Source organism: Podarcis erhardii, assembly GCF_964252035.2.
Source record: "Podarcis erhardii genome assembly, chromosome: 3".
Classification (NCBI taxonomy): Eukaryota; Metazoa; Chordata; class Lepidosauria; order Squamata; family Lacertidae; genus Podarcis; species Podarcis erhardii.
The window spans coordinates 59,102,397-59,121,252 of record NC_138507.1 but is presented as its reverse complement, the minus strand read 5'-3'; the positions used below and the strand labels follow the sequence as shown (position 1 = coordinate 59,121,252).

The following is an 18,856-nucleotide window of genomic DNA, read 5'->3' as shown; positions in this document are numbered from 1 at the left end:
TTAGTTGAAGCGTCATGAAAATTTGAAATGATCATCAATGCACTTTAAAGTATGCTCTTAAATCACTATGATATTTATCATACAGAACTAATAAAATATTTTTCATATTAATTTGGGTCTTACATCAAAGTAAATACCTTTCAGGCAGCCATGAAACAGAAAATGAGAGCAGGGCTGAACTGGGGAGCAGAAATTTCCTTTCCTTTTGTTTATTTTAAAATATTATTTAGAACAGATTTGAAATCTATAAATTCTTTCTGCATCTATATGAATACAGCTGTCTATCCCTAAAAATATGTATGAGACGGCCTACAAACATTAGAAAGAGGATTCTGCCAGTATGTTTCTGGAGCCAAACTGAGCCTGCTGTGACATAAAACACATCTGTGGAAGTGTTATGATGTCTGTATATTAAGATGTGTAAAGAATGTTAATGAGCTCGTGTGGCATAGTGGCTGAAGGGTTGGACTACTGCCAGGGAGATACAAGTGCAAATTCAACCTCAGCCATGTAGCTCACCTGGTGATCTTGAGCCAGTTAGCCTCTTCATCTAACCTACCTTACGGAATGACTGTGAGTTTGTAATAGAGGAAGGGAGGCTCTCTGGGTTTCTTAGAGGAATGGTGTTATAAAAACTTAGCAGCCAACATATGTGGTTAAAATAAGAGCTTGATTGCTGTTATTGGCAATCAGCTTGTACGATTCTTTGAGCCCTTGTATAAGTGTCTGTGTTTTAGAGTGGGAAGGCAGAGTAATAGCAAAAACGTATTCTGTTTCCTACCATAAATGCATTGGGAAGGACAAATATACAGTGTCTTGTCACTCTGGGACTACAAGTCCTAGCATCTTTGATGACTATGCCTAATCTTAGTCCTATGAGACTTTGCAAGAGGTTTTTAATGCAGTGTCATCAAAAGGTTTAAGGCATTCAGTTCTATTTTCATTTTCAGCAAATTAGACCTGAACTGTGCAGGATAATGGACAGCAAGCTGAAGCTTAAGGCAAGGATGACGACGACGACGACGACAACAACAACAACAACAACAACAACTGGTGGGAACAACAACAACAACAACAACAACAACGTGGTGGGAGCCAGTCCAGACCCAAATGATTGTTTGTTGGCCTTGCCTACCTTGGATAGGGTCATATTACCCATTTAGTAAAAATATCAAAATAAAGTTGAAATTCATGAAAATCTATTTATGCAATTTGTTTTCTCTTATTAAATATTCAAATTATTCTTCAAAATGGTATTCCATCAGATGCAGCAAAACTATACACCTGCCACATTAGATTATATTTCTTCTATTCTTTCTCCCTTCAGATCCAGAGGCACCGGGGTGATCACTGCACTAGTAAGGAACTACCGGTATATACTGAAAGATTGAGATGATGATGATGATTACTATTATTGCTATTAACAAATAAAATGTTTTGTTGAATGCATAGTAAAAAAGCTCAATAGGCATAATGAAGATGTGAGAAGGTCAATTTGCAATAAGGCAAAAAGGAGATGCAAGTTGGATATGAGGCTGAGTAAATACACTCAGCATAAAACATAAGCAGGGAATTTTGACTGCAATACATGCACTGTAAAAAAACTATCTACACAAGCTATTCAACAGATTGGTAGAGATTACTCTTTATCCAGCACTAACTGGCACTGATGTGCATAACATTTTACACAGCTAAAGTAGGAGCAGATCAAACTTTCAAAACTGAACTGATCATTATGATTGTCATAATGCTCTATACATGATAGCCAGCATGTAATGGAAGTTTTAGAGCTGAAATCACCATGTATGGTAGACTTTAAATATTTCAAGCACCTCTGTGTAGAGAAGGATGAATGTTTTATGCACTGGTTTTGATGTGTGAAGACATAACAAAAACTTGCAATTGGTTGTGGCTTCTCAAGACATGTATGATGTTTGTTAATTGTAATATATCTGCATAACATCACACATGACTATGTGCAACTTTCACCTTTTTTCCTAAATGAAAATGTGTGAAAAATTGTAACTTTTGGAGATACCCTGAGATCATAGGAATTATCCTGTAAGAACAGTATTGTACTACAAAAGCTTAAGAATAGAACAAACAAGAAATGGAAAAGGAAAGAAATAATAATTACCAACTGTGATTGTGAATAAATACAAGAAAGACTGTGAGGAAATATGGCCTAGTTAAGTCATGGCAGAATAGAGTAAGAAGAATATCGGCTGCTCAAGCAAAGCATTGTAGAGTAAAAGTAGCTTTGGGGTGGGGGAAATCTGAGGACTGTGAGATATCTATTAAAAGTCTAGTAAAAGGCAAGCAATAAATATACCAACACTGCCTTAATGAAAGCAATAAAACTTTTCCTCACAATTTAAATAGTCTAGTATAGAGATTAGGGGTAGGATTCAGCGAATGAGTCCCATAGCAGAATTATGCCTGTGTATTTTTGGGGACTTCTGCTTGCACAATGGGGCTGCCCCCTCCTACCACCGCTTGCCTCCCTTCGTGTGACATTGATATACTCCCCCAGTGTCTCTATACTGAAGCTTCTATAGGAATTAAACTGTATAAGAAAAAGAAAGAAAACAAATTTGTTAGCGATAATTAGGTAATTATAGTATATATAGCACCAAACCCTTTCACAGCTTGATGGCTTTACTGCATTTTATAAAACACCGGCATTTCCTAAATATACCGTATGTTAAGCCTTTATTATTATTATTTTTTAAGGATCCTCAGTTCTGAATTGGATCTTTTATCATGATAGAACCCAGATTACCATCGCCATCCACACAAGTAATGGGCTATGTAAATCTACTTTAATAGTGGAAATACCTCATCTGTGATGAATTTATTTTACTTTAGAAGCAAAGAAGAATTCATCATTTAAGGCATGAGACGAATTCATCTGTCATATTTTAATACTGCTTATCTTTCTAGTTGCCACTTAGTCTTCATTTAAGGATTCTTAGGATTTTTAACTGTTGGCTGCTCTTAGCTCTAAAACCATGCAGTCCACAAATCCAAAGCCCATTGTGAATAGAAGGCAAGAGGCAAAGGGATTCTAGTAGCAGATGCACAATCATGCTGCCACAGGCATGAAAACCCAACCATCTCCATTTCTTCCCTTGGTGAATCCAGGAACCTGCTCTTCCCCAAGCCCACAGGCATCTCATACCAGGGACAGGAGTGAATTCTCCTGGAGTGAAGCGAACAAGCAAATGAATAGAGGATCTTTGATCACCATGTGCATAGCATATGGTGCTGTTGACTGCCCAACACAGCTACGTAATTGCAGGGCAGGGTTGTATGTCATTCCTCTGAGCATGCAGGGAAGGACTGTAGTCAACTAGTTCATTCATAACAATACAATCTTAAGAATAAAAAAAAGCAGCAGCACATCGACAAATTGCTACTGGAAAACTTCCTTGTACAGAAGTTGACTTTTTTTATAATGCTTCATGAAAACCTTGGGTGGTATTCAACTAAGTTTGATTCAGATTGGACCTACTGAAATAAACCTGATTTAGCTGTGTTCATTTAATTTCAAGGGGCATACTCTGAGTAGATCTTAGTTGCAAACAACCATTTGGTGGCAAACTTGCAGATTACTCTACTATGTGAAATAGGGCTGTGAGTCCCAGATTGTCACTGGAGTTAGATCTCTGTGTAACACATTTCAGGTGTAGATAATGGTAAGCATTCTTCTGTTTCACTTTACTTCTTTGCTACGACGTTACAAGCAAGCTGGTCTTTGAGACACTTAACAGCCAAAATCACGACTGTTCTCTTTTCTTAGGATATAGTCTCTACTGCTTTTCTTGTTTACTGAGATGATGATTACCAAGGTCCTAGGAACTTTTAATGGTGCATTTGCCTGTGAATATCATTATATTTTCTGCAGAAACTGTAGAATATTATGTTTTGTCACACTGCACACACTTGTAATCAATCTATGTAGACTCCTTCCTGAGTACTAATGTGCGACTGATACAGCTTATTGCCTCTATAATACATTCCACAGGTCACTGTTTTTCTGACAGATGTGCAACAGCTGATGTTCTGTCCTCCCCAGCGAAGGAAGGCACACATCTGATAGTTAACCCTTTATTGACAAGAAATGCACTTACAGCAGCTTCTACTGTGCTACACCCCCCACACTTCTAGCCTCTAGTCCCTGCACAACAGTTACAGCAACAGGGAGACCCCACCCTCCTGCCTCCTTATATACCACCCCCACCATCGACAGGTGGCCTGCAACCTGCAAGTCCCCCCCCCCCATGGAAGTTGCTGCCGTTCTTCCCACTTCAAGCCCCTCCTGCTTCTAGAAGACAGCAGGGCAGGCGAAGGTGGGGAGTCTACTGACCTATCTGTTGGCTGAACAGCCTCTTCTTCTTCCATCACTTCTGGTGCACCTTTCTCTGTTGCAGCCTGCCTTGACTCTCCCCACTTCCCTGACTCCTGCCTGGCGGGTGGCATCAAACTTCATAAATCACTGGTTCCCCCACCTGGGTCATTCTCCTGGTCCCCTCCCTCTACCCCACACTCTTCAGAGACATGCCAGTCCCTGACATCGTCTTTGTTTCCTGGTGTTCTGTCACATACTACATGGACTACTGATGTAAAAACTGTTAGGATTCATTTTCTGTGTTGCAGTCATGCAACACAGAAATTTTATCACATCATTTTATCACATGATGGTGTATGTTTTCATTCCACATTGTGGGAAGTAAAGGAGACAGGATGTTTTTATTACTGTGTTTCCATGATGTAGGATTTTTGTTTTTTGTTCTTTCTCTTTGCTGTCTGATGCTGAAGAGGAAGGAGCTGAGTTACGATGCTCTGAGTGTGTATATGTAAATAAATGTAGTTTAGTCAAAAAGCTGTGCTACTGAGTCTGAATGCTGACTGCCTATACTCTGCTGATCCTGAAGTGTGCTGATGCCTCTTGGTATCAGTCGCTGTGATGTTTGGGCTGGAGAAAGCATTTGAAGCTCCCAACCGACCAGGAGGGAGAGAACATGCCAGTCGGGCATGTGTCTCTGCCAGACTCCTACTCATGTGTAGGACCTCCTGACAAAAACGTCAGTCGCTTTTACTACAGATTGACCTTTGTTCCATTCAGGGCTGAACAGCAGGTTTTCCTGGGGAAAGCAGCGGGATAGATGAAAAACCTCTTGGATCCATGCCTAGAAAGAACAGGACAAATGGAAAACCTCTCAGGCCTGTGCTTTCTAGGCATGAGACAAGCAGAAGTGTGGATGGGCCCATAATTATGTATTGTGCCATGATTTGTGCCCTGTAAAGGGAGGCGCAGCACCAGTGCGGCACATGACCATGTAAGGGGCAGATGCAGCACAGAAAAACAGTGGAACAGTTACAAAGACTGTGGAAACCATGTAAATAGGACTTGACAAGTTTTTGTAGGAAGGTCAGAAAGACCACAGACTTGGTGTTGAAATGAAGACGGTGTAAAAGACATTGACTCATATTTTTCTCTTTTAGGAGACCATACAAACTAAAAAAAAAAAAGGAAACATTCAAAGGAATTGACAAAAAAAAGGCACCAGTCTCAAAAGATGTGGTGGAGTAATGCTTTTGAATAGGTGTTAATAAAAAGCATATTTGGCATCTTTCAGAATGATAAAAAGGAGACTCTTTGAAGGAAACATTATTTTCTCTTACCAGTTGTATAGCTTCATTGGCACGAGCCTTTGCTCCTTTGGCAATTCCATCAGCTTCATCAATATAATCCTTGATATTACTGTAGGCCTTAAAAGCTACAGTGGCATTGAAAGAGAGGTTTTTAGCTTCGTCAAGGATTCTGTTAGGATACAAAATACACATAACTTTAAAAACTCCACGGGCAGTTTCACAAGCTAAGGCTGCAATCCTTTATTCAAGTACTTGGGAGTAAACTGAACTCAACGGGACTTAGTGCTGGATAGACTTGGCTCCGTTGGTGTGTCCTGTCACTACGAACCTACTAGCTGGATCCCAATCAGAAAGGGCAAACAAGTCTGAGATGTGATGTCAGTAAGCCTGCTCACCTAAGTTTCTGATAAACTTAATGCTGCCAGAAGCTCTACTTTTTCTTTGGACTGTTTGTCATTAATCAAAAGACAAGTGCAAACACTTCAACCTGAGCTCTGTGTCTTGTATTTGGCAATGTTAGGACTAGTGAGAACTTGAGGATTGAATGGTGAGGATGTTTGGGAATCCCTGATCTATATTCAAAGATGTTTAAAATAGAAAAGGTGTTATTTATTTCTGCCTGTTAGAGAATCCAGCAGTGTAATCAAGTTGATATCCAAAACAACAAACTCATGGTTAACATACCCATCCAATATAGCAGATGAATCATTCAGCTCGGCAGCATGGGCCTCTGCCTGTAGCACTTTTTCTGGAAGCTTTCTGTCTTTGATATCTTGGGACAGATCATCTATTTTATCCCTTAGATTATCTGTCAATGGACTTATAGTATCCCGGACATCATCCACATACTAAGAGCAACAAAACAGGAAAGTGTTTAAACAACTGAATGCAGAAATCATAGCCCCACACCATTATTCACCCATTCATTTATTTAAAAAACATGTATTATTTATTCTGCTAAGAACTCATCCAAAAAGCTAGATAAGCTGATCCCCAGGTGGCTACCCATCTGGATGTCGGTTATCCTCATGGCTGCTTGGCTCCCAGCTATTTCAGGCTCTGTTGTCAGATATACAGATTTAGTGGATGACAAAAGGAAACTATAAAGGGGAATTATTCCTCCCCAAATCATTTTCTACAGATTTATTTATTTATTGCTTTAAAGGCATAATGAAAAGTAATTTCCCCAGTGAGCCACAAGAGCAGACCATTAGCCATCTTCTGGGTTGGGGGCCTCCACTGCAGAAGACCCCCAAAGACCTGAGGCTTCTCTGCTCCATCACAGTAGGAAGTTTCTGGAGAAGGATGACCCCTTTAAGTCAAGCAGCACTTGTCAGCAGAGGGGGCGCTAATGATAAGAGGGAGTGCTAAAAAATAAGGATGCACCTGCTGCTGCTACTATATAAAGACTTGGTTTCAGCTTGCTTGTGGTTCAAGTCTCTGCCTTGCCTTGAGTCTGAACACTGCCATGCCTTTGCCTTGCCTCACCCTCTATGCTGTCTGAATCTTGTCCCACCTTGCTTTGTCTTGCACCCACATGAGGCCTTGCCTCGCATAACAGGGATATTTGTGAAAGAGAAATTATCCCATCAGATTACCACAGAGTAGTCCAAAAGGAATTACGAGTGAAGACTAGAGATGCCAGTGTAACTCCTGATTCTGGCTGGGGCTTGGCTATGACTTTTAGGAGCTTGTAATGTTTGGTTCAAAGGCAAGGAGAAAATCAGAATCATGAAATTCGTCAGATTTTAACTTGGCTTTTCCAGGCCGATAAACATGCAGAGCATGTCACCCATCCTTATGAAGACAGTTATATATGGTGACTTTTTTCTGTCCCATGAACAAATGCATCAGAGTGTAGCATGTGTGTGTCAAAATCAATTCCACAACAGTTTAGAATGTTTGTGGTCTGGTTCACATGCCACCGTAAGCCGAAGAAAAAACCTTGGCTGCAGATCATAGGTAAGGAGAAGACAGTTTAACCATAAATCTCTGTGGTGCAATGGGTCAGTGTGTCTGACTGTTAACCAGAAGGTTGGTGGTTTGAGCCTACCCAGGGATGGCTGTGGGCAGGATTCCTACATTGCAGGGAGTTGGACTAGATGACCCTTCCAACCCTGCAATTCTGTGATCCCAGGTTTGGACAACACAAAAAGACAAACTTTGACTTGGCTGCCATGCAGCACTAAGCTAAAAGAAACAGGGAGGAGCAAAGCAATTGTGGTTTCCTCCCTGGGAGCCAGCACATTTTCAGTGTCCTGGTAAGATGTGGTTCTGTGCAACCACAGCTAGTCTGTCTTCACCCTTAGATTTTCTCATGGGAATACATACATGGGAAGATGGCAAAGTTGAAAGTTTCCAATAGATATAAATCACATTTGACTGTTATTGCTCCTACTTATTTATTAATTAAATCTATATAATGTCCTTCTTCAAAAGGCCACAGAATGGTTTGCAACAGAATACAAATTGAAGCAGTTATATACCAGTAAATGCATTTATAGTAAGAAATACAGGCGGCAACCATTTTTTTTTGGGGGGGGGGGTTCCATTCCTGGCCCCTGCATGTCACTGGAGTATGCAGAAGCCCCCCACCCTGTTACCCCCATTATGTCCACCATTCCACCACTGTCCTGCCTTCTTTCGCCTTCACATGGACCCATGCGTCGGCTGTCAACTGGACGCACGCAAAATGGTTGCTGCCTGTACATAGTAAAATAAAATATTTCACTGTTGTGAAAATCTGTTTCTTTGTGCTCATCCTTCAACCATATAATATTTACCTCCACAGCTAAATTGATTCCATTTGCAAGGTCATTAGCTTCACTAAGGATGTCATTTCCTTCTTTTAGAGTGTTTTCGACCGCCTGTCGTCCATCTTCTAAAGCTTGCTTCTTTTCCTATAGATTGTATTTGTTTATGTGAGGAAAATGGCTCAAAATGAACATGCGTTTGTTTTTATATTTTATATTTAATAAAACATTGTGTTCGCAGCACTTTTGTTGCTTATTTTGTGTTATGAAGTACAGGAAGGTGTTTTTTAAGAAACCTCAGGATTTCTACCTTCTGTAATATGAGATTTAGGAAATTGCATACGAAGCTGAGTAAGTGATTGTAAAATGCTATACATCTGGTTCATCTTTCCAGCATTCTGTGAAAAATGTCATTTTGGGGAGCTTGCCATGATCTGAGGAATCTGATTAAAACAGAGAATTCAAAGGGATGATTACATCATAAAATTCTACAGAGAAGAAAATATTTTAATTTTCTGCATCTTCCTTCTCTCTACCTTGAAGAAGCAACTGATCTACCTTTAGGGAACGGCGATGGTTAGCCCTTCAGGCCCCCCAAGTATTTCATGGAAGCTAGCATCATGCAACTCATAACAGCCTTGAGACAGAAAAGACTGAAACAAACAAGAAACCGAAACATTTGTCTTCATTTGAGGTTGACTTCACTCTTACTGTCATGGCTAAGCACTTGTTAATGTATGGTATAATGTGCTTTCAAGACGTCGCAATTAAAATTAAATCAAGAGAAATCATTTACACCAGTTGCTAACAATAAAAAATATAGGGTAGTTTGATTTATAATCTGAATTTACATATGCCCATTTAATTCCTGACTTGAGAACAAGACAGAATGAGGAAGTAAAGGTAAAGGTAAAGGTACCCCTGCCCGTACGGGCCAGTTGTGTCTGACTCTAGGGTTGTGCGCCCATCTCACTTAAGAGGCCGGGGGCCAGCGCTGTCCGGAGACACTTCCGGGTCATGTGGCCAGCGTGACAAGCTGCATCTGGCGAGCCAGCGCAGCACACGGAACGCCGTTTACCTTCCCACTGGTAAGTGGTCCCTATTTATCTACTTGCACCCGGAGGTGCTTTCGAACTGCTAGGTTGGCAGGCGCTGGGACCGAACGATGGGAGCGCACCCCGCTGCGGGGATTCAAACCGCCGACCATGCGATCGGCAAGTCCTAGCAATCGACCCACGTCCCTGAATGAGGAAGTATATCCATCCTAATACTAAATCTTGATTGGCTGGGTCTGTGTATAGTCTCAACACAGATTTTAGAACAATGATTGTTTGGGGCCATGACTACTTGGGTTGCTATATTCCATCTGTACTATAATATACACATGCGTAGATCACATACTATTCACTAGAGTAAAAATTTAAGTTCCATTTCATTTCTTTCTGGCATCAATAGTAATTTAACTTAGTCCCCCAACTAGGAATTAAAACATGTCAATTAATTTGTCAAGATTTTAAATCTGCTTGTAGTGTTTTAAAAGCAGAGGGAAAAACATTTCTGATTCTGAGAGAATCTGCATGTGGTAGATTGTCAGACAGTCAGAGTGGGGCATCTCACCTCCACAGATGTCATATTTCCTTGGTTGATTGCAGATAGTCTATTTGCCTCCCTAATTTTGTTGGTTGCTTCTCTCAGCAGGTCTAGAGCATCATTAACTTTATCTTGGTAGTCTGCCAGCTTGTCTCGGACTTCATTTTTGAGCTCCTCTGTTCTCTTCCTAGGATCTCCAAACAGTTTATTCACTCTCTTTAAGAGGGCTTCTGCTGCTCTGTAACGTATGAGACACGGTATTGTTAATATGCCTGCTATATTTATGATTCCATGTGCTTATGATGTCTGTTTTAAAATGGACTTGGGTTAGATTTTCTTACAAATTATTAGAACACATTACAAAATTGCCTGGATCCCCTCAGTTCTGGGTGTTTATTCCAACTCTGGAATATTGGTAAAAAAATAAATAAAAAATTATGTGATGAATGTCTAAATCCAAACCAGAAACACCAGCAGCAAATTTAACTTTCTGCTGCTTGCCATGCTTAATTTGGAGGACAAAAACAAAACAAAAACCCTATTCCAAAGAGGTTTCGTGTTGACTGATTCTGGCCTAAATTGCAGATTTGCAAAGTTGCAAACCAATGTTTGCAATCAACTTCATTTTTTATTTTTTGCATATAGTTTTTAAAACAAGTTAACAAAAGTCCTCTCATTAACCTTCAGTTTACAAGCAGGGTCAAATGCACCCAGATAGCACTATAAAGCACTATAAAGAAATCATTAACAAATTCTTTTAGATAGTCTTCAACCATAATGAAATGCAAATTGCCATGTGGTGCTTCAAATTAGTGAAAAATTCTATGTTTTCACTTGTGGCTTTGGGGGTCAATTCTACCCCTATTTGAATGAATGAAAAAACCCACACCTTTAACCGATGTGTTATTTAATCAATATGGATATGGAATGCTATTCTAGGTTGTGGTTAGCTCCAGGGCTGTCTTAAGCATATGCAGCGCTGGGGTGCAAAGATCCGCCTGGTGTCCCCCCCCCCCCGGTTGCCCAGTCCCAGGCGTGCAGGAGAGCAGAACCAGCCAGCCACCTTAGCATCTTGCTGGCTTGGTCGCCCCCGAACTCGCGGCGCAGAGCCATCCGCAGCAGAAGAGCCCGCCGCGGCACTCCAACTGATGGGCGGGCTCTTCCCCGGACTCAACTCTCGGGCCCAGACTCTCAGCCCTGCACCCCTAGCGCCTATGGGTAAGACGGCTCTGGTTAGTTCAAGTTTCAGCACTACCTTGGAATTGGAGAGCTCCTGGATTTGTCAGATCACTGGAATAGACACATGGAGGCCATGCAACTGAAGCTGCCATTCCATGTTACAAGTACCCAGCTGGCAACCAGTACCATCCACACAGAATGAGGAAATGGGGAAAGTCCTGCTGCACAAGCAGATATCCTTGCACTGATTGAATGGGTTAGTTGATTCCTGCCCTATATTTTCACACACTAATTACTTGTTATCTCCCATGTCCTGTTATTCCTGTTTTACTTTCTTACCCCTGCCCTCTGTTTGAAATAAATAGCATACTCTTAACCTTAAAACGAAACAAAAAAATCATAGTACACCTATGCATTTAATTTTACATGCTACCATAGCCAAAGATCTGACTGGTTATTTCAAAGTAATCAGCGTAGAATAGCAGAATAGGCTTGAGATTCTGAGTATTTTCCAGTTTTGTCTGAAGGATGGAACAAACTCCATGTCAGCTATCTATTGTACTGAACCACCATACTAGAAGGAGTAGAGTTATATATAATGAGTTACACTGTGGTCCTAAACTCATTACTCAGATGTAAGTTCCCCTGAAGTCAATAGGATTTATTCTCAAGTCATGCACTTAGAATGAAAAGGGAAACTGCAAAGGGAAAAGAATGACATGAAATCAGACATAAATTAATGTGGAAATAGTAATGGGGATGTTTTCGATAACAAACAGTTTATCTATGGGAATATGTTTGCTGGCCAATAGATCTGTGTGCTTGAAAAAGAGCTATTCTGTACAAGTGACAATAGATGTAGCTGCCCAGTGCCTCATTTATTTCTAGGTACACGATCAAAGAAGTGGTCAGGTCAGCATAGCTGGGTGTGTATGGGATGACCTCAGGCAACTACTGTTGGTGCTTTTATAAAGCTGTTAATCCAGACAATAAATTTGAAGGCTCCAAGTATCCAAAAATGCCAGTACAAACCAGGTTTTTGGAGGTTCTGGTTAAGTTTAATCATTTTTGGCTACTTAGAGCAAATCTTCCAATGCTGATAAATGACTATGAGTTTTCTGAATCAGAAAATAAATCCTTACTTTTATCCCTGCCTTCATTGTCTGTTTGAGTGGACCAGAACCACTACTGAAAATTCAAGTTCCACTGAAATCTGAATAGATTACAGTCATTTTCTTTAGAACTTATTTGCTAACTCAATTATATTTATTGCTTTGCTACTCACTCTAGCTCATCTTGGGCTGCCTTCTCTTGGACACCCAGCTTTCTCTTCCTGAGCAATGCCATCATTCTGTCAACATCCCTCTGCAATTCTTGAAGGCTTTTGTCCAGAGGCTTGTCTGGGGTTCCAAGTGTCTCATTCAGCTTCAAAGCTGTTTCGTTTGCAGCTGCAGAAAAGTTGACAAATTATATATATCAACAAAGAGAGACAAGGGAAAACAGAGGAAGGGAAGGAAATGGAAATGGAAGCAGGGATAAACAGAAGATTGTTATTATTATCATTTATTACCCACCCTTCACCCCGAGGTCCCAGGGAGGGTTACAACAATTAAAGCACAATAAATATATGTTTATTGGTTATACTTGAGCCATATTCAAGCACTCAGAAACCCCAATATGAATGTCTGGGAGAGTGGGGATGTTTGCTCCACCCCCCACCCCCAATCACCTACCATGACTTGGAAGAATAAATTCCAAAGTTAGGAGTTGGCTCTACTCAAGTAGCTGTCCTGTGTGATTTAGAATCCTGATTTTCTATGGTTCTAAATCATGCAAAGCAGGTCCTTGTGAACAGAGTAGGTTTCCTGTTTCAGAAGTTATTCTTCCACCTCACGGAGAGTGACATGGTGGGCAGAGATAGTGTGCTCAATCCAGCTTTCCTATATTGTTTTCAGGATTTAGAATACATGAACTGGGCTATAAGTAAGCTTGGTTAGAGTGGGATATGACTAGGTTGCTGTACTAAAAGCTTTATAGAAAAGGTGGGATTTGAAGCAAACAGGGGGGTTAAATTATTATCAGGGACAATATAAATAGTGAAACTTTGGAGACTGAGGAAATAATTTTAATGAAAGGTCTCGATTATGTTAAAAGATTGTTTGTTAGAGGCAATCCTTAATTTGCAACAGATTGAGAAATAATTGTATGGAGACTTCTTAGGGCAGAGCAAGAAGTCAACAGTATACATAAAGCATTCATCATTGTATGTTTGGTACACTATAATACTATAAATAATGCTAGAGAGCCTGAACTTAAGACTTGTTACATCAAATTAAGTGTCTGGGATTGTGTGAAGCTTATGCTTTAGAGGAAACTCCCCCAAAAGAATGCTATAATCATCTATGCATTTAGGACAGGAATGTTAATTTATTAGTATCCAGATTTTTGTGAATGTAAGACAGTGTTTCCCAACGTTGGCTCTCCAGCTGCTGTTGGACTACAATTCCCATCATCCCTGACCATTGGTCTTGCTCGCAAGGGATGATGGGAGTTGTAGTCCAAAAACAGCTGGCGACCCAAGGTTGGGAAACACTGATGTAAGAGACATTCATAACACCATGAAAATTGAAAACACAGCCTCCTAGGTTGCCTTATACTATGTTAGACTTTGTCCATTTGGACCAAAATTGTCTACTCTGGCTTGCAGCAGTTATCCAGGGTTTCAATGAGAAGCATTTCCTATTAACTGCTGTCAGGTTTTTAGCAGGAAATTGCAGGTCACCTCCCCCCCCCCCCGTCTCACTAAGGGCCTTTCCAATATTTCTTATTAAATGAAGAATCGCCTGTGCAAAGAAGGCCTTCAGCAAGGTTCTCGCCTCTTAATTTAGCTTTCAGGGCTGGGTGTGTGGAATCTCACACACACACACACACACACACACACACACACACACACACGTAGATGTGTCAATCTGGGTTTTTTTTTTGGGGGGGGAAGAGGGTGACTGGGTCTAGTCCCTTGTATTCTCCCTATGCCACTGAACAGCCAATAGGTTATTGGCTATGGATTCAGTTGTGCAGCTATGGCTGCTGAGCAGGCACATAGGTGGATTGGAGTAGTGAAAATTGCAGGCAGTTCTGATTACTTTAGCTGGAAAATAAAAGATCAACTAGGAACAGGAAGGAAGAGAACAACGGAGGCCAGACTATGAAATCTAAATTCAAACAATGACTGTGCTGTACCAAGTTTATAATAATTGGTTGTTTTGCTCCCTTTTTGTTTATTACTTATGCACAGTGTTCTCTTATTTTCAACCCCCCACCCAAAATGACTTGATACCTTTAATTATGGCTCTCAACTGTACTTTAAAGTTTAGAAAATCATGCACCTTGCAGGGGCATAATGCCTAAGTCCCAGCGCATATGTATGGCTAGCTGTCATCTGCAAATGCTAAATAGCAGATGTTCATTAACAGTAAGTAGTAATGCATTTTTAAAGCCATTTTGAGAAATTAAAAATGTACCGTTAATGCACCACATAGAATGCTAAAACAACAGAGGATTTCCCCCACCCCCTTTTCCTCCCAAATGTAATTTTCACTGCCTTGAAAATAAACAACAGCAAAGCAGAAGTTCCCCATTAGTTATTTAATCATAATAGTTATTCTTTAAGAACCTGAACATCCCTGAAGGAGAATGTTCAATTTTTCTGCTGCTCTGTGCTTTTAATTGCCAATCTGCCAACAGTTGTAGCAAACGGTACCCTTAGATTGCAGGAAGTCTGCAATTATTTGGCTATATAGGTTTTTTTCATTTAACAAGTCCAGCATTTTAATCGATTGATTTCTTTCAGCTCATGTACTCTTTTTCAGTGCTTTCGTGTTCTTAGTCCCAACACATGATGCTTTACATTTCTCAAGAGGCTATTGGCACTGCCTCCCCCTTCTCTGATACCTTCTGCTGCTTGGAGGGTGCCCTTGATGAACTGTCCAAGCATCTTCGCTCTCTCATTAGTTGCCTGAGCGTGCTGCCCAGTTTGCTCCCCATCTGCTGTCACCTTGGTCGCCTGGCGATACAGATTAAAGAAACGTGTAATTAATGAACATGACAAGAAGATACTCCATCTGTCTGAATCTACTTGGAAACTTTACCTCAAGCAAAAGGCAATCAATGAATTATTGATCAGATATACTGGAAGTGACACACAGTCTTCCCAAGTACACAATTACATTTTATTACTCCCTTCTACCATTAAAGAGGCATCCGAGGCTTTATTCTGGGTTCTTAGAACACATACTGGAACAGGACACAAAGAGATCCCAGATGACATTCTTTTTCTTTGACTTTGTTCACAAGCTATCATTCTTAGCACACGTCAGGCTCCATCCATGGCAAAAGTACTGAAGTGTATTAAAACCATGAAGGTTTTAGTGTTTTATTAGCCACTTCAGCCATATTGATTTCAGTGTAACTTACAGAACACTAAAGTTACATTCCAGATCATTCTTGCAATGGATACTTCACAGGCTGTTTACACTCTTGTTATGCTTTTTAATAAGTTGAGTATGGGTTACATCCCACTATGTTCTATTCAAAGCAGACCCATTGACATTTATGGACCCAAGTTAGTCATGCCCATTGATTTTTGAAGGGCCATGTTAAACACTGGATGCAACCCTATGTTTTTATGAACTATTCATTCATGTAAGTTCTTTCCACATCAAGGAATATAATGTATGCATGTACTCATGTGTCGCCTTCTTTTATAAGAGAACTTTGATGCCTCCAGACAAGCGTCAAAGAATAAACCCTACCTTTTGCTTATAGACTGCATTTCCACTTTTGTACCTTTAGTTTTCTCAAAGTCTTTAATGTTTTCAACATTAAAGCTATGTATCCATTCTAAATGCTACGAGGGAGGAATCAATGCTTCGCTTAGAAAAGAACACACTGCTACCAGAAAAGAAGCAACGGAAAATGCTAGATACCTCATGAAGTTTGTTATTTCTGTGTTACAGAACAGAACTGGCTGAACATGCACAATAAAGGCCTACAATACATAATCTCCTCAGAACTATAAGGTCCCTGGTCCCTGCAAGTGCAATTTCATTCCAGAGTAAGACCCTAGATCAAAATGTGTTTATTTATTGATGTAACCATAATGCACCCCCAAATATTTCAAGGCAGAGTACAAAATATGAGAATAAAATCCACATAAAAATTATCAATAAAACATCAATATCGACTGACAGGTTAACAAAGAAAACTTGTGTTAGAGAGGTTCTGTCTAAACAGTATAGTTTTCACCAGTGTTACAGGGCTAACTTCTCTCTGACCATGTACTGACAACTTGGGGTCAAGAATTTGAAAGGAGAAGGCTTGAGGCTTGAGCAACTGACTGCTGATAGTTGGGGGAAATATAAAAACTGCGTACTTGACAGCATTTTTTTGTAAGATGGGGGGCAAGACGTGGAGCATGCATATCTGATGCTGCAGTCCTGTTTCCTCCTCCTCACTCTTATTCTGCTTCTTAGCCTGACCATCTAACAAAGGGGTCAGCAAACTTTTTTCACAGGGGGCCGGTCCACTATCCCTCAGACCTTGTGGAGGGCTGGACTATGTTTTTATTTTTTAAAAAAACAAATTCCTATGCACACTGTGAGGGGGCAAGTAGTCCTTCTCCACCCTCAGCCCCAGCCCCAGCTGCCTTCTTGGTTTGCCACCTGCCTCATTCACTGAAGGGCTGGCAGTGGTGGGGTGAAATGGGCTTTCTCCCCGCCTAGAGAAAGAAGACACTGTGCTTACTCTCCCAGGGGCTGCTGCCGCCGCCGCTTCTCGTGAAGCTCATTCGCTCCGCTCTCTGGCCCACAGGAGCACCAGGGCAGCGGCGGCGGAAGGAAGAGGCAAAGCAGAGGTGGCTCTGCCAATCAAACACCAAGCCTGATTTACCTCAGTGCGGTGCGGGGGACGTCTTTGCCAATCAAATGCCGCTGAGGTAAACCAGGCACAGCGTTTGATTGGCAGAGGCACCGCCGCTCGACCACTTCCTCCCATCACCATCACCGGGAGTCTCGGCTTTGTGGTGGGTTCTGGCTTTGTGGTGTGGGCCAGATTTAGGACCCAGGTGGGCCTGATCTGGCCCAGGGGCCTTAGTTTGCCAACTCATGATCTAACAGTTAAAAGATCTATCCCTGGTAACTATACCCCTGCAGACAGGGCTTGACTGGTTCACTGAGATTCTGTGTTTAACAAACAGGGGATTTATTGATTTGAACCATCAACATCTTATGGATTTGAGAGAGGCATAGTGCCTAAGACCTGCTATTCCCAGTTTCTGATAGGGAACAGACATTCACTCATTTTCTCTAAAATACAGTGTGTTATATCAAGCAGTGTTTACTTACAAAGTGGGATTTTTATCTCCCAGCATCAAGGATACAATTTTTTTTATTATATATATATAAAATGTTGAACCTCCAAGTTAAATCATTCACCTCCCTCCCAGGTTCTTCTCCCGTTGTTCAAACAACATTGTTCAAACAACCAAATCACGGTTGAAATAAGACCTAGGCTACTTCACCACTAGGTGGCACACTTTATATTAATATAAATTCTTACTACCTGATTGACTAATGAAATTCCAATTTCTGCACAGTTTGGAGTCTTTACTAATAAAAGGAATAACAAACAACAGAGGTGTCATCTCAGGAGAACTTTACCGCCTACAAAATAAAGGTGTTTTTAATAACAAGATTTCTCCCTCATCTCTTCTAAATGAAGGTTGCTTGATAGGCTCTAAGTCATAACTGAGATTTGATTTGAATACACGATTTTCTCTGTCTGGCTGTGCCTCTGTTGGATTACAAACTGGAATAAACAAAAGTGTTTTTATTTTATTTCCACAGGTCAGACAAATGCTAGCACAAATATAAAAAAAAGACAAACTGAAGTAAAAGCGAAATGAAGCCTTGCCTATATCTTCCTTCCAGAGCTTTATAAAAGCAGCCCTTGGTAGAAAATAACAGTGTTACTTTGTGAGAAATCACATTCTATTCATTCTATTTTTCTGGCTATTGACACAATTGCATGGTGTAGGACACAGGTACAAAACAGCTGATCCTTGTCAAAAAAAAGGTTGACCAGCCTCTATTATAGTAGAAAATAAGCTTTCAGCGTACACTTAGACAACCCTCAGGCAGAATGAGAAAGCAGCTGAGATGGTGTCTAATTAGCTGTTGAAATAAACCAAGGTCACTGCCTAACTCCTTTGTACTTAAACCTGGGCCACTTAAATTCACAGGACCTGATCCAGGACAGGACCACAGAAAGAACAAATAATGGAAGCTCCACTCCCAAGCCAGAGTTCTGATCTGGAATGGACACCCCTTCCCATTGCTCTCTATTTTTAATTCTACTTTCTTTGATGGACTATGTGAGGCTCTCAGAAAATGTCTTAATACAGCTTGATACACCTTGAACACACCTTGATATTGGCAAATAGCGGAGGCTTAATTTCTTTATCAACCAAAGAATCATTTGAACACCATTCTTACACTAATTGTGTCACATTCTCCTTGAGAGCAGTGTGTGAAGTATCCCTATTACCACCCATACCACATGACTTCCTAGCCCTCTTCAGGCATTAAAACCCCTCACTCGAATAGCATTGTGTGGTGGAG

The 18,856-nt window shown here is 40.7% G+C and overlaps 1 protein-coding gene and 1 long non-coding RNA gene across 8 annotated transcripts in view; one reads left to right on the top strand and one right to left on the bottom strand.

Annotated features, from left to right (window-relative positions):
- Nucleotides 1-1,051, top strand: part of LOC309338824 — an 82,575-nt gene extending 81,524 nt beyond the window's left edge. Inside the window, exon 3 of the long non-coding RNA XR_014155070.1 lies at nt 951-1,051. This is a non-coding gene — a long non-coding RNA (uncharacterized lncRNA). The remainder of the gene's footprint in view (nt 1-950) is intronic.
- LAMA2 (laminin subunit alpha 2) overlaps nt 1-18,856 on the bottom strand; it is a 374,353-nt gene that overhangs the window by 73,636 nt on the left and 281,861 nt on the right. For all 7 annotated transcript variants that reach the window (XM_081856105.1, XM_081856106.1, XM_081856108.1 and 4 more), the window contains 6 exons: nt 15,132-15,243; nt 12,466-12,628; nt 10,029-10,239; nt 8,442-8,558; nt 6,343-6,506; nt 5,689-5,827 (listed from right to left, as the gene is read on the bottom strand). In XM_081856105.1, coding sequence (XP_081712231.1) covers nt 5,689-5,827; nt 6,343-6,506; nt 8,442-8,558; nt 10,029-10,239; nt 12,466-12,628; nt 15,132-15,243 — 906 coding nt within the window. The remainder of the gene's footprint in view (nt 1-5,688; nt 5,828-6,342; nt 6,507-8,441; nt 8,559-10,028; nt 10,240-12,465; nt 12,629-15,131; nt 15,244-18,856) is intronic.